At 36.0% G+C, this 14,042-nt stretch overlaps 2 protein-coding genes across 3 annotated transcripts in view; one reads left to right on the top strand and one right to left on the bottom strand.

The window, feature by feature from the left end:
• LOC125063752 (disintegrin and metalloproteinase domain-containing protein 10) overlaps nucleotides 1–6,430 on the top strand; it is a 99,384-nt gene extending 92,954 nt beyond the window's left edge. For both annotated transcript variants that reach the window (XM_047670354.1, XM_047670353.1), the window contains 5 exons: nucleotides 313–482; nucleotides 1,380–1,642; nucleotides 2,425–2,657; nucleotides 3,183–3,349; nucleotides 3,921–6,430. In XM_047670354.1, the coding sequence (XP_047526310.1) occupies nucleotides 313–482; nucleotides 1,380–1,642; nucleotides 2,425–2,657; nucleotides 3,183–3,349; nucleotides 3,921–4,012 (925 nt within the window). In that variant the 3' untranslated portion in view covers nucleotides 4,013–6,430. The remainder of the gene's footprint in view (nucleotides 1–312; nucleotides 483–1,379; nucleotides 1,643–2,424; nucleotides 2,658–3,182; nucleotides 3,350–3,920) is intronic.
• Nucleotides 6,431–7,341: 911 nt separating this feature from the next.
• LOC125063406 (membrane-associated protein Hem) lies at nucleotides 7,342–12,131 on the bottom strand. The gene is made up of 2 exons (XM_047669837.1): nucleotides 11,935–12,131; nucleotides 7,342–11,632 (listed from the first exon to the last, which is right to left on the bottom strand). Exon 2 carries the CDS (start codon nucleotides 11,629–11,631, stop codon nucleotides 8,254–8,256), a length of 3,378 nt encoding a protein of 1,125 aa, XP_047525793.1. The 5' UTR covers nucleotide 11,632; nucleotides 11,935–12,131; the 3' UTR covers nucleotides 7,342–8,253.
• Between the last annotated feature and the right edge of the window lie 1,911 nt (nucleotides 12,132–14,042).

Here is a 14,042-nt window from a genome sequence, read left to right as displayed (position 1 = left end):
TGTGGGGAATACTTACTAATTACTTAAGTTACCTAATACAAAAATAACAAATATTTCAATATCACGAACAATATATATCAAATAAATTGTTTAGACTCAGATGTACTCGTATTGAAATTGAAAAATAAACCCGGCCAAAAAGGCTTGTAATCTCTGACATGTCAAAAAATGATAGGTGTCCGAATTCTACGGAATTAAAAATAGGTGTTTAATTTATTTTTTATTTTATTCAAATCGAAAGTTAATTTTATAATTTAAGAATTTATGAGTTTGCGTGACCAATGGCACTTCAAATAAGATACTTTTCCCCAGCCCCTCCCAAGGCCCGTGCTGTCACGCGCAGACGTGCCAGTTCGTGTTGGCCTTCCGCAACCAGACGTGTCGTGAGGCGACCGAGTGCAGCCACGCCTCCTTCTGCTCCGGACGCTCCGCCGACTGCCCCAACCCCAGGTCTCTGCCTGATCATACCAAGTGTAATAATGGTGAGTGCTACTTACAAGTATTGTCTTTTCTAAATTATAATATATATTTTAACACTGTTTTATTGTGTTCGAAGTTGGTGATATTCCCAGGATTTTCCTAATTTTTTTAAACAAATTTTTCGGGGTTCTTCACTTTCAAGGTGCAAGAAGTGCTTTTTTGTAATCATTATATTGGGCCGTTGCAACACTCACTCGAGTTATCAGTGTTATAATAATAATAATAATTTATTTTTTGCAAGAATATGGTACAAAATGTTTAGGTGATACAATCATAAATCGTTCGCATTTTCTACCACACACGATGGCGCGCAAATTTGTCTTAAAGTATTTCAAATTATTATTCAAAGTCAATTCTTATATAATCTAGTCTATTATATTAAATACATTACATCATTAGATGTTAGATGCCTTTTACATATGAATTAACTTAATTGATAAATGAATATTTTAAAAAGCGTCTATGAGAATTATCCTCCAAAAAGTTAATGTGTGAATTAACGAAATTTAAAAAAAAAAGTAACGTTATTTAAAAAATGCAAAGAAGTGTTGGCTTACTGGCTTAAGCGTGCGACTCTCATCCCTGAGGTCGTAGGTTCGATCCCCGGCTGTGCACCAATGGACTTTCTTTCTATGTGCGGATTTAACATTTGCTCGAACGGTGAAAACATCGTGAGGCAACCCACATGACCCAAAAAGACGGTGTGTGTGAGGCACTGGAGGCTGATCACCTACTTGCCTATTAGATTGACAAATGATCATGAAACAGATACAGAAATCTGAGGCCCAGACCTAAAAAAGGTTGTAGAGCCACTGTTCTTCTTCTCATTTAAAAAAATAAGCACTGTTAGTACATTGAAAATAGCGATTGATATATAACGATTCCAAATACGATTCCAGGTACCCAGCTATGCATAAAGGGCGATTGCAGCGGTTCCATGTGCCTCGCGTGGAACATGAAGGAGTGCTTCCTCTCCTCGTCGCCAACCAAAATCGGGGATGGGGTCACGGCAGTCGTCAACCGCAGGGCCTTGTGTCAGCTCGCGTGTCAAACGGGGCCGGAGCCCGACTCCTGTCGCAGTACGGCAGACTTCGCCAAGCAAGTGGGTCTGCCCAGTGAGGGCATCAGCTTGAGACCTGGTTCGCCGTGTGACAATTTCCAGGTAAGGAAACGCTCTTCCTCTCTTTCTGTTTAATTGTTTATGCTCTGGTTCTTCTTGCGAAATGTTATAGTTGTGGTAAAGGAAGTGCAGAAGGCTGATCAACTTGCCTATGAAGAGAAATAAACTGTCACGAAACGGATTAAAAAATCTTAGGGCACGCTGGGTCCATTTGAAATTGAACAAAAATCAATAAATTTTCAGACTTTACAGACTGAAAAAATATGGTTGTCTGTAAAGTCGGTTTACGAACGATAGTTTAACGTGACAACGTTATAACAAAACATTGATTAAATGATTGAATACTAGAATTATCACTATTTTGATGACGGGTTATATAAAATCAGGCTACGACCGCCCCACAGGTAAAAGTGGGGCACATAATGGGTTATAGGAAGCCGGCAGAAATATTTTGCTTTTGCTTTTGCAATTATAACCCATTTTCAAAAAAAAACCATTAGGGTAAAAAACCGCCTTCACCGATTAAGGCGTTGTCCTTTACTTTGGACTTCGTTCACTCAAGTGAGCTTCCGTCCTGCCCTTCAGGCGATTCACCACCCCGCGACAGCCTAAGCCGAGGTCCGAGTCTCGCAAGAAACCTTGCACTACGGGAAAACGCCCCTTCCGGCCTAGCTACGCTTTTTTTGAAAAAAAGTCCACTTCCAGCGAATCATATCTTTAGGATTAAGCTGCTGTCTGTGTACATAGATTTCAACTATACTGTTACTTAGGGTTATAATAGCTTCATGTATTATTATAAATTAAAAAATCAAAATAAATTTCAGGGTTATTGCGACGTGTTCCTGAAATGTCGGGCCGTGGACGCCGAGGGCCCTCTGGTCCGGCTGAAGAACCTCCTCTTGAACCGCGAGACCCTCCAGACCTTGCAAGAGTGGGTGACCGAGAAGTGGTGGGCAGTGCTACTCGGCGGGGTCATCCTGGTGGTGCTGATGGGGGCCTTTGTCAAGTGCTGCGCCGTTCATACGCCTTCCTCGAACCCCAAGCGACCGCCGGCCAGGTGACGTTTCATTTAAACCCATAATTCTCGAACCAAAAGTTCGGAAGGAATTTAGAGTTCTACAAATAAAATGACAGACAATTAGCGTGCTTTTTATGTAATAGGAGGCAAACGGATGGATACTCACATAGCCAGAACACTCGCAAGTGCGGTGCCGGCCTTTTAATAGTATGAGTGTTTAAATACATAAATACTGATACAGATAAATTAAAGCTACTTAAACTGAATATTAAATTATACTATGATTTAATAATTTAATGAGAAAAGATAATTTTATTAAAAAAAAATTCATTGTATAACAGTTTTATATTTTATTTACCAAATTTTGGCCATACATAAGCTGTAAATATATAAATAATCTTCTATGTTGAAGTCGGTAAAAATAAAAAAATAAAGGCCCACAATATTGTCTCATTTCGTGTTCTCACGTGAACAAACAAAATACAAATGCCAATAAAGTATTCTTTAAAACCTTCTCAGTTTTCTAAATCGAAATTATTTAAAATTATCAATATTTATTTACAGGCGTTTGTCCGAAACCTTGCGTCGTCCGATGAACACTTTGCGTCGCATGCGTGGCGGCAACGCGGAGCCGCGTCGCGCAGGCCACGCCCCTCCGCGGCCTGGTCACCGCAGGGCCAGGAACCACAAGGGATACGCCCCTCCACTCACCTATACTGCCCGGGAACTGGGTGAGCTTTTCAATTGTCATTAATCAAGTGTATCAAAAAATATTAGCCTCAGTTTTCTGTATCTGTTTCAAGATTATTTTTTCTTAATAGGGAAGTAGGTGATCAGCCTTCTGTGTCTGACACATGCCTTCAGTCTTCTGTGTCTGACACATGCCGTCAGTCTTATGTGTCTGACACATGCCGTCAGTCTTCTCTGTCTGACACATGCCGTCAGTCTTCTCTGTCTGACACATGCCGTCAGTCTTCTGTGTCTGACAAATTCTAATATATAAATGTACGAGCGAGTGTTAATTGCGCACATAAAAGTATTTGTACTGACTCGGGATGCGAACCTACGACCTCAGAGACTATCTCAATTCTGCTTGCGATTAATAATACGATGGGTAATAATTATCCAGTGACGTCACAATCTTATATGAAGTGTGGCCTGTTTAAATTTTCTTTTTTCATAGACAAATATTCTATAATGGTTAACTTTACTGTAGATTGACAAAAAAGTTTTTATTCAAGTGCGCAATACAAGCCACTTGTAATGTGTAAAGCCTTCTAAAGATCTCTTCCCTCGAATCAGGCGCGGGTGGGCCAGGCCCGAGCGGGCGTCGCGAGCCGTACGCCAACGCTTACCCGCAGGCGTACGAGATGCGTCCGGCGCACAAGGTCTGACACAGCGTTCTGCCGCTGCTCTGCTACTTGCAGCACGCACACACGCACACACACCTCTCGTGAACACACACACGGCTACTTTTAGCGAGGCCTTCGATATTACGGCGTTTACTTTTGTAGAGATTTGTATAAAGTTACAGTTGCTTAGAGTTAAGTTTAATATAAAAGTTTTTGTTACATTATGAGTAATAATCACAAAAATTCGCGATAATCTGAATTTTTACGCATCGTATTTACCGAACGTAATCAAAATTATACTAAAAGTAAATTAAACTTCCTTGTTTATTACGAAAATCTATAATCAATTTTTGGCTTAATAACTGGCAAAATGTTATATCGAAAGCAATGCTAAAAGTATGAAATTCCGATGTTCACTGCCACATTTTTATTTAAAGCATTTAAACCATTAAGCGATTATAGACAGTGTATTTTACAGTATTATTTCATGTCCCGGAGATAGGACAAGTTATTTGAGACCCTCTTAACCGAGAATTTTATGTAATTTAATCAAGAATCAGGCTAGTAATATTAATGAAATCATTATCATTAAATTCGCTAATCTTTTCGTATTTTTTTTCTGAAATGAAGTTTTAATGAAATTCAGTAACATTTCCGAAATTTCCCAATGTTTGAAGTCAAGTCTATCTCCGGGGCATAGGCGAGTTGTTCAGTACAAATAGTAATACTGAACAACTATACATTTGTTCACGAGCCTTTGAAATAGGGCGGAACTGTTTCTAAAACTTTATAATAAAAAAGTTGGTTTCGTACAATAATCAGTTTAGTTCATTGATTTACATTTATTAGAATAATTTTAGTTGTTTTTTTGACGTGACGTCTAATAAATCGATGAACGCAGGCTGCACGAAAAACCATGACTCATGTTCCGTTACGCTCATTGTACGCTTGCGCCGCGAATCTCTCTTCCACTCGATTGGCCTACGCGTCCGAGGATTCGCTCCTTTGTATCCATAAAAATGGTGATAATTCAATAAAAATGATTCAATTTTATTCATAAAAGTATGCAATCATTTTATTAATGTTTGACGTGGTCACGTTAATGTATCGTGCGTAAATCGACTTCACACTCACAAACAACCATTTCTTAAATTATTCATTCGGTACGTAACCGTTTTTATTAACTAGTTTTTTTTTTAAATTTCTCTTTAGAAACAGTTTCGGCGCAACCATACTTGATCATAAGTTTGATATTCATCAACGTCAACTATTTGTATGAAAAACTAAAAAAAATATAAAAAACATTTCAAACTTATGGTAAAGGTTATTAAGTGTTCAATAAAAACTATAGCTAGGCCCATTTAACCTTATCGTGTTCTAAAATTAGCTATTATTTTTGTATCGAAATCTCTTCAGTCGGACGTACCGACACGTGTGTATATTTTGTATATAATCAACATATACAATGTAAAAATATCAAATAATCGTACTGTTATTAGTTAGTAAACCGTTGTTTTACTGGAATCTCCATAATTGTAATTTTATGTCATTATTTGTAGATGTGAGAAGTCTAGGTGCCATTTAGAGATTTTCAGGATTAGCATTCCGATCGGAAAGCATTTGAATTCCGAGTCGACTGTCAATCTCAATTTTATATCACCAATAAAATCTATCTATCTATAGTTTAACTATTAATAGTTGAATGAAGTGGCAGTGACTTGAGTTGCCGTATGGCGAATTGAAGTGATCGTGAGACTCTGAGAGCGGGTTCGAATTCTTTCCGTACGTAATGTTCCAAAGCAATTCAATGACTCGACAATTGTCTCAAAATTATGATTAACGGGCTCATTACGTATACGGCCGCAAAAGGTTGTTGTGAAGCTCAAATTTGGCCCAATCGATTACAATTAGTCTTCCTATGGCAATTAGTTTAATTTCGTAGATATAAAGACATTGCCAAATGATCAAAATGTTTTAGACTGATCTTTCGATATTCAGCTTGTTTAAGCGTTTTAAAAGTCCAGCTCAAAATTTAATTTAGGTGAAAAATGAAAAGCTCCAATTGCATGAAGTATTAATGTGTACAGTTGAATTGATCTCTCCTAGGTAATTCGTTTCGTACTCCGTCGTGCAAGCCAAAGAGCATGATGTTTTATTATTTTCTATATATTAAGGATAGTTCTCGTCTAAGTGTACCGTGTTAATGCCATTTTTAGGATCGATATGCATTGTAATTAAGCATTGTATATTTGTATGTATGGATGAATGTGGGGCGATTCGACCAATTGACTCGCGACGCGCCCTTCGCGTAGTAATGGCATTATTTCTCCTAAGTGTAAGCTAGTTTACCGTTATAGATTATTTAAACAGACAATGTGAATATTTTTAATTAACAAGATAAATGTTACAACATGTGATTTCAAAATAACAAAAAAATACAATAAATTTTACATGATCTTATTTTGGTGTTTTTTTTTTTTCATTTAATGAAGCCTCCCTTTCCTACACTGTCATGCCCACAGCCTCGTGAAGAAGCCATCAAATAAATTAGAGAAAACGATGTTTCAGAAGATCTTTTACTTCCTCATGATTGAATACTTATTTTGTGCTTAACTTAGGTTGAGCAATTCTGTATGAACACAAAACATGGATCTTCAACGAAACAAAGTCATTGATCTATAGCAATTTATAAACTCGACATCTTCGAAGTCTGTAGAATGGGATTGTCGTGTTGTTTCTTATCTCCATCGATTTAAACAAAAATCTAAACTCAGAATAATCTAAAATAAGACTCTTCATTATCCGAAATATAAAAATTATAAAGTTTTTACTATATAAGACATAGTATACATGTTAGTATGTATTTTAATTTTTGAACTGGTTTTAATTAAAATACTAATTGAATTTTCTCGTCTAAACTATTATTTGGACACTTCAATACAAAAAGTAACTTTTTTAGAATAGCTTATTCTGTGATAGTTTGAAGGCGAAACGGTAAAACTTTGGTTCAGTCGCAAGGTCATGTTACAAATTGAATGAACTAAATCTAATTACTGCTGAGATCACGTGGAAACAGACGGGCTGGTTTATTCGATGTCTTGGCAATAATAAGCGATGCATCTCAGTTGTAGGTTGTCAATAGGCTTGCAATAAGAGATCATGGTAGGCCCCCTGATATCAATGAATGAAGGCTAAATAAATGTATCAAACTTAACTTTATTGCGAAAAAATTATGTTATGAGTGTCCATGGCCGGCGGTATTACTTAACATCAGATGAAATTGTAAATTTTCTCGTGTTAAGAAACTAAAAATAGTAATCGACACAGAAAATACCAACACTGGCCGGTCCGAGTCTAATTAAAACGAAATATACTATTTAAAAAATTTATTATATGATTATATTATACAAGTTACAAAATGTCTTACATTAATTTGCGCATAATCTTGCTATATGCAACATAATTAAAATTATTTCAAAATACAGAGTGCACGTCATATTATCTTGTGGGTGGGGTCAGAATGAAGGCTTTTGAACTAAAAGTATTTAACTTAAAATATCCTAAAGGTGCTTTCCCGCATCGCCTTTCTGTGTAAAAGACGTTAGACGCAAGTATTGATAGTGACAGAAGCATAACAAAGTGTAGTGGCAATAAACAACAAATGTTGACTTATAAAGAATGAGATGAAGTTATTGTCAAGTTAAAACATACACAATTTTTGGATGTTACGGTAGAGCACCACATACATTAAACTTAATCAAGAGGCGAGTTATTTCAAAGATATTAGAGATAGTGTAGATGATAGTCAAATTTTATCTATTAGTATTGCCACATAAAATATCAGAGAAAACAATAATAAAAGATCTGACAACTTTTAATAACGTAAACATTGTGTTTGCTTATAATTTATGACCCTAAGACCCTAATCAATAATTATCTATCATGTAAAAATGTTTAATAAAAGCACATGTATAAAAAGGCGAATATAAACTTAATTTTATAAATAATTATATTCAAAGTCATCCTACAAACGAAGCCTAAATAAATAGTTATCTATAATTTCGTTCATTATATGAGAAGGAATACTTAACCAGTCTTTAAAGCCTAGAAGAATGCAAATATGGAATTATTCATAATCTTTGTTTGCTAACATTCATTTAAATCCTAGATAATTAACTCGTATCAGGTATTACGCGTGCATTAAATAAACGATTATTTCACAAGAACTACGGCTAAGATGTCTTTCCTAACACTTACGTGATATTTTTCTAATATCAGCGAAACTAAGAATGCAATAGCATTTGTTCCTGCTTGTAAACTTCATGATAAGCGTTACGTATCAATACATAAGGGAAGCACGACTCTAGAAGATCCATAGTGAGGAACGGAGACTCCTGCACGATAAGATCGAGAAGAAGATATACGGATTCCCGATTTTTTATCGCCTCCTTCTCTGTCTCTTGACCGAGGCGCAGCAATGACGATGACGCTAGTGCCAAGAATTCCTTCATTCTGTCTTCGATATCTCCTTGTCCGCAAATTGTGAAGAGGGCACCAAAGATATGGTTAATTGCAGGTGCCATGCAATGAATGTTGTTTGCGTGTCCTTCAAGTGAAGGCCTGTAAAAGGAGCTCTCGCCTCTAGCGAGTCTTGGAAGGGAGACGGCAACAAAGACCATCAAAAGACACACTATCAAATGTTCCTCCTCCTCGACTTCGGCCTTGTGCTGTCGGAGTGCAGAAGCCAAAGTAGGATCTACCTTACATGGCAGGCCAGCCGCCGAACACATTTCTGATATGACACGCATAGGATCACCACTGGGCAACTGCTGCTGGAAGTCCTTAATGGAACTGATCAGGAAGGGAATTCGCCGTTCCAAAACATCGAGTAAAGACTCTTGTGCTACTTGACGGAAGCTCAAAATAACTCCTATTATTGTCATCCTCTGCAGTACATTGTCAACTTGTTGCAACCGTTTGAATTGTTCTCGCATAATGTCTGGTTTATCAAAGTTTGTTCTGAGCATTTGCAGTACTTCTTTGTTTTGCACCACCAGCTTTTTAAGCTCTTGAACTTGGCTCGCAATGTGCCACATTAGAGTTTCGCTTAATAGCTTCATTCCATACGGCCCTATTAATTCAGCTAAAGCTCTCAACTCATTAATGTCTGAATACTCTTCAGCGTTGAAAGGAATTGCACCTTCAGCGGAAAGACTTACGAAAGCTTTTTGATTTATTGAGTAACAAATGTTGCCAGCACTAACGCGTCGCAGTAATATTTCAGAATACCATTGGGTATATAGAGATGCTATAGTCTTTTCGCCGTGACTGTCCATATTTTGGGTCTGTTGAAGCAAACAATTATTGAAGACGCGCGTTATATCAATGTGCACATAATTTTCAACCGTTTGAAGTACATTCATGTAAGCTCTCACACTGACAAGCAACTCCGATGGCTTAGCAATTTCACTTGTGTCTTGATTAAACATTACCATTCCCACCAATGCTTTTGAAAATCTAGTTTCCAAATGTTGGTGTAAATATTCCCGGGGTGCAAAAGTGTATTCCCAAACATTGACAGTTGAACAATAATTTATAGCAAAACACAGTTCAGTTAAAGCCATGTGCAATTTATCCATAGTAGTCAACTCCTCTCTTGTTTTCCTATAACTTTCTGCACCTGGTTTGACTATTTCAATGTGATTTTTCTTATTTTTATCTTTTTTCTTGCGATTTGCGAGGTGAGCAATTGTTTGGGCACAATGTTTTGGAAGGAGCTTATCACTCATTGTACATTGCTCGTCACAAATGGTTGTAATAATATTCTTGGCTTCCTTTGCCATTTCATCCAGATAAATGTTAACAACAGATAGACTCCTTTCTCTGATATGATGCCTTTCTTCAGGGCATAATTCATGGGTACAATTTTGAAAGTGACTACAGATGAGAGGGAAAGCAATAATGTAACGATTCTGTGCTGGAAATTCTAGGCACATGTGAAATTGACTTTCAAAAATTTTACTGTAAAAACAAAACAAAGATAAATCAGAGGTCTCAACCATAATTTCATCCAAATTGTCGACCATTTTGGTGTGAAATACCATTTTATCAATGAACTGCGATAATTCTCTTTGGTCCACAAGACTGAATGGTGCTTTTGCTACCGATGTGTATGCTTGGAGGCGGAACCAATCTAAGCGGAAGGCTCTAAAATCAAAGAGCTCATTGCTTTCAACTTGCTTTACACTCAAATTGGCAGCAGTATTACATAATGAGGATAATATAATACTTTCATCTTCAGGGCATACTTGCAAATTTTGTATCATAAGATTCAAGGCGACAGCATCAAAACCAGATAAATACTGAACATAGTATCTTTGCATCACCTGACTATATTTGCGGACTAATGCTCTCAATTCCTCCATATGGAAAAGCAACTCGGGGAGCTGTCTGTCCACTAAGTCTTCAGTAGCCTTTCCTTTAACCTTTTGTGGAGGATTATCGTTGTGTCTAAGAAGCCAAAATACTTCATCTCTAGCATAACATAGGCCAATAAATATAAGCAATGCCTTAGGACCCAGCAATCCTGGTTGGTCAGTAAGAATAAGACCCAATTCTTTCAATGCTGTTCTTAGGAACTTTCGCCGTTCTCTATGCTTATAACCAGCTTTTTGAACAGAGTGGTGATAGCAATCTTTGACTTCTGATATCCTCTTTCCATAACCTTTAATACCATCAAAGAAACTCTGAATGTAGGAGTGTATATAAATAACCTCATCTCTGAATAAAGCGACAACCCAACCTGACTCCAATGCACTCACCCACATCTTGTTTGCATGGTCTTGTTGAAGCATCTGATGGCACATAGCAAATCCAAAGATTACCCATCTCTCTAGAGACTCAAGAGTTACATATTCACAAGACATGGTATTCGTTTCGGATGGTTTCAAAAGTAGAGCTGGGTTGCTGACTAAACTTAGCTTTTGTTCTGAACGCCAATGTTCTGCAGTCAAGTTTCTAGCTGGATAAACATGCCACAATGAATTCAATGCACTAGAAAGTACTTTTTGGTGGACCAAAAACTCTTCAGATAGTTTTTTTAAGGGTGTATCATAATCCACAATCAATTGACCTAATCTCGGAAAGCTTGGATCAATCTGACTGTGGACCATTTCATGTGCTGCATTGAACAAGCCAAGTACTGCTTTACGATCTTCTACTCTTGACAGTAATATCATCAAAGAAACATAGGTTGTGACTAAGTCAAGGTAATTTTTTGTGAGCTCAAAGTTTAATGTCAAGTCTAACGTAACTTGGCAGGCATCCATTATATTCAAAAGTTCACATACATTATCTTTGAAATCAAGTAGATCCACAAATGTGTAGTAATACAATGATAGTGATTTAATTATTTCATTTCTAATATTTGTTATTGCTTGAAGGCCTTTTACATCAATGTTTGGGAATCTTCTGACAATGTGCTTTATAGAGGACTCCAATGTTTTATCAGACAGGAAAGCCGGTTTAGATTTTGTATCACCACATGCCTTTTTAATGTTATAAATTCTAGTGAGCATTCCAATACCACGGTCATTTAGTATTATGAGTTTTTCAGCCAGCTTTTGCTGACTGATATGAACTGATCTGGACATTGTAGACATTCTGGAATAAATTACAACTATTATTGGGGTCTTTATTATAAAGGATAAAATTTTACTATAATTATTAAAGTCTATAAGCATCAAATAAAGGCCAGAATGACTGTTAGCTTTAATTACATTGATAATAAGGGGAAATAATGATAAACAATTAAATAGATATATTTTATCTCAAACAAAGAAGATAAATACAGAAGCGGTAGGTCACAACACACTTGATCTAATTACAGCATTAGAAGAACTATTAACTATAGCGACCGCGGTCACGGTATACCGATAACTTTACTGTAAACGAGATATGCTCACCTGGATTTTGTCTAAAAGTCAATAAGTTACAATTCCATTACTTAACACTTCTCGAAATATTTATGTATCTTGAGTTAATACACAAACTGAACTGATGTATTACTTATCTAGTTAACCATTTATTAAATTATAAAACAGGAAAAGGGAGTGTCGTTTACATTTGCTTGTCCCCCCCGTAACTCGTTTACTAATCATTGACAGTACATTGTCATATAAAATTTGTGACTTGTGAGTAATCGCGTTATACCGTAGACGGCGTTATACTAACAAATAACAATACTAACTGACAAATGATAACGACATTGAGTTTAACCGTAGATGACGCTGTCAGTTATCATTTCGTACCAAAACGTACCGAGAAGAGATAATAAAGGTATATAATTTATATGGAAAAAAGGAATAAAATTGGGAAGTATTTCACGAAAAATTGTTTTCTTACAAACTACCTGACCTTTTTAGAGCACCTAAAATAGCTTAGCGGAAAATTTGTTTAAACAAGTATGAGGGAGAATTTTATAAGAGAACATAAAAAAATAATAATATATTCTACAAACAAAAAAATATCATGTGTCCAATTCACACGTGGTAGAAGTGAAACCTTCAAAAACAAAGTTTTTACAATTATTAAAATATGTAAATTAGACTTTTTCTCTATCTAAATGTAGGATCTTTTCTTTAAAAAAATATATATTTGAATGTTAAATTTTTATTTATAACTTTAATATCAATCTTTAATTTGGTAAAAACTAAAATAATAAAAGTTTGAAATAAATTCACAAGATCCAACGTGGGAGAAAATGAGATAGGAAGCATTATACAGTGTATAAACTTTTAATTAAGTGTAGTACGAAGTTTTCACTTCAAAAAGTTTCTATAACTAATGATTTGTAAATAAAATTGATAAATAATCTAATTTTATAATTAAACTACTTACTTGACTTACTTATTTAATTTTCATCAAATCTGTTTTTCTATTTCAGAAAATGTTCAAATACACACTAATTTAAAGTTTATACACTGTATAATGCCTCCTACCTCACTCTCTCCCACGCCACATCCTATTAATTTATGTGTCTGTCTCTTTTTACTGTCGCTTTCTCACTCTCTCCCACGCCAAATCCTATTAATTTATGTGTCAGTCTCTTTTTACTGTCGCTTTTTCCGTTGCATCCGGTTTGAAATCACTACGATTCTAAAGAAGTTTCACTTCAACAAAAAATAATGTAATTTTTGGCTGATATTTTGGGGTAGGTGTAGGTAACCCCTAGGTGGGAGAATTTGGCTCGCACTTGGTGACTTTTTATGTATATCTCGTCCAACAACAACGTCGTGCTTTTTTGCTGGGCTCGTTGAGGTATGATTCACTTGAATTTTGAAGAGAGCAATCGGCAATCTAATGTTTTGAGGAGTAGATCAGACTGCATGGGCCAGAATTGCTTAGCCTGTATGTGCCTGAAAAGTTTTAAAATCCCGGAGGTATGGCCTGTTGTCTGAGTGGAGCTCACTAAATGTCCTCTGCCTGCGGTCACGGATTCCGCACTTGGCTTCACTGCTTAACCGTTGCCTTAGTTATTTACCAGAACATGATAACAACGGATATATTTGTATCAAGTTTGGGAAGAGTAGACTGAGAGATGAATATTAGTTGTTTAGATTTTTTAAGTAGAAATAAAATTTGCTAGTAGTTTCGCATCTATGCTGTAAATGACTAAATAAATAAATAAACATAATATAGTATATTTGCTAACTAAATTAGTGTTATTAATTTGGTACCTAAAATTTATGACTTTAAGGTACTAGAGCAAATGTACTACACAAACCTATCCTACCTTTATCCTAGTACTACACAAAATATGTAAATAGTATAGCGGCATAAAGTTAGCATAGATTCTTCATATTACTATATCACCCGGCGCTTGATCCCACATGTATTAAGTTTGTGTATCAATTTAATTTTGTGAAACTGAATCGATTTACTAGCCAGTTACGAGGGACTTAATATATTTTATGTAATATAATTTTTTTTTAAATTTGTATTGGATTGTATTGGATACGCTTCGCCAGTTCAGAATAATCGTACCTACTATAAATAGTCTGGCCATAAATAC

The sequence above is a fragment of the Pieris napi genome, chromosome 3 (assembly GCF_905475465.1).
Source record: "Pieris napi chromosome 3, ilPieNapi1.2, whole genome shotgun sequence".
Taxonomy (NCBI): Eukaryota; Metazoa; Arthropoda; class Insecta; order Lepidoptera; family Pieridae; genus Pieris; species Pieris napi.
Note: the sequence above shows the minus strand (reverse complement) of the source record. Positions and strands in the feature narration are given on the sequence as shown.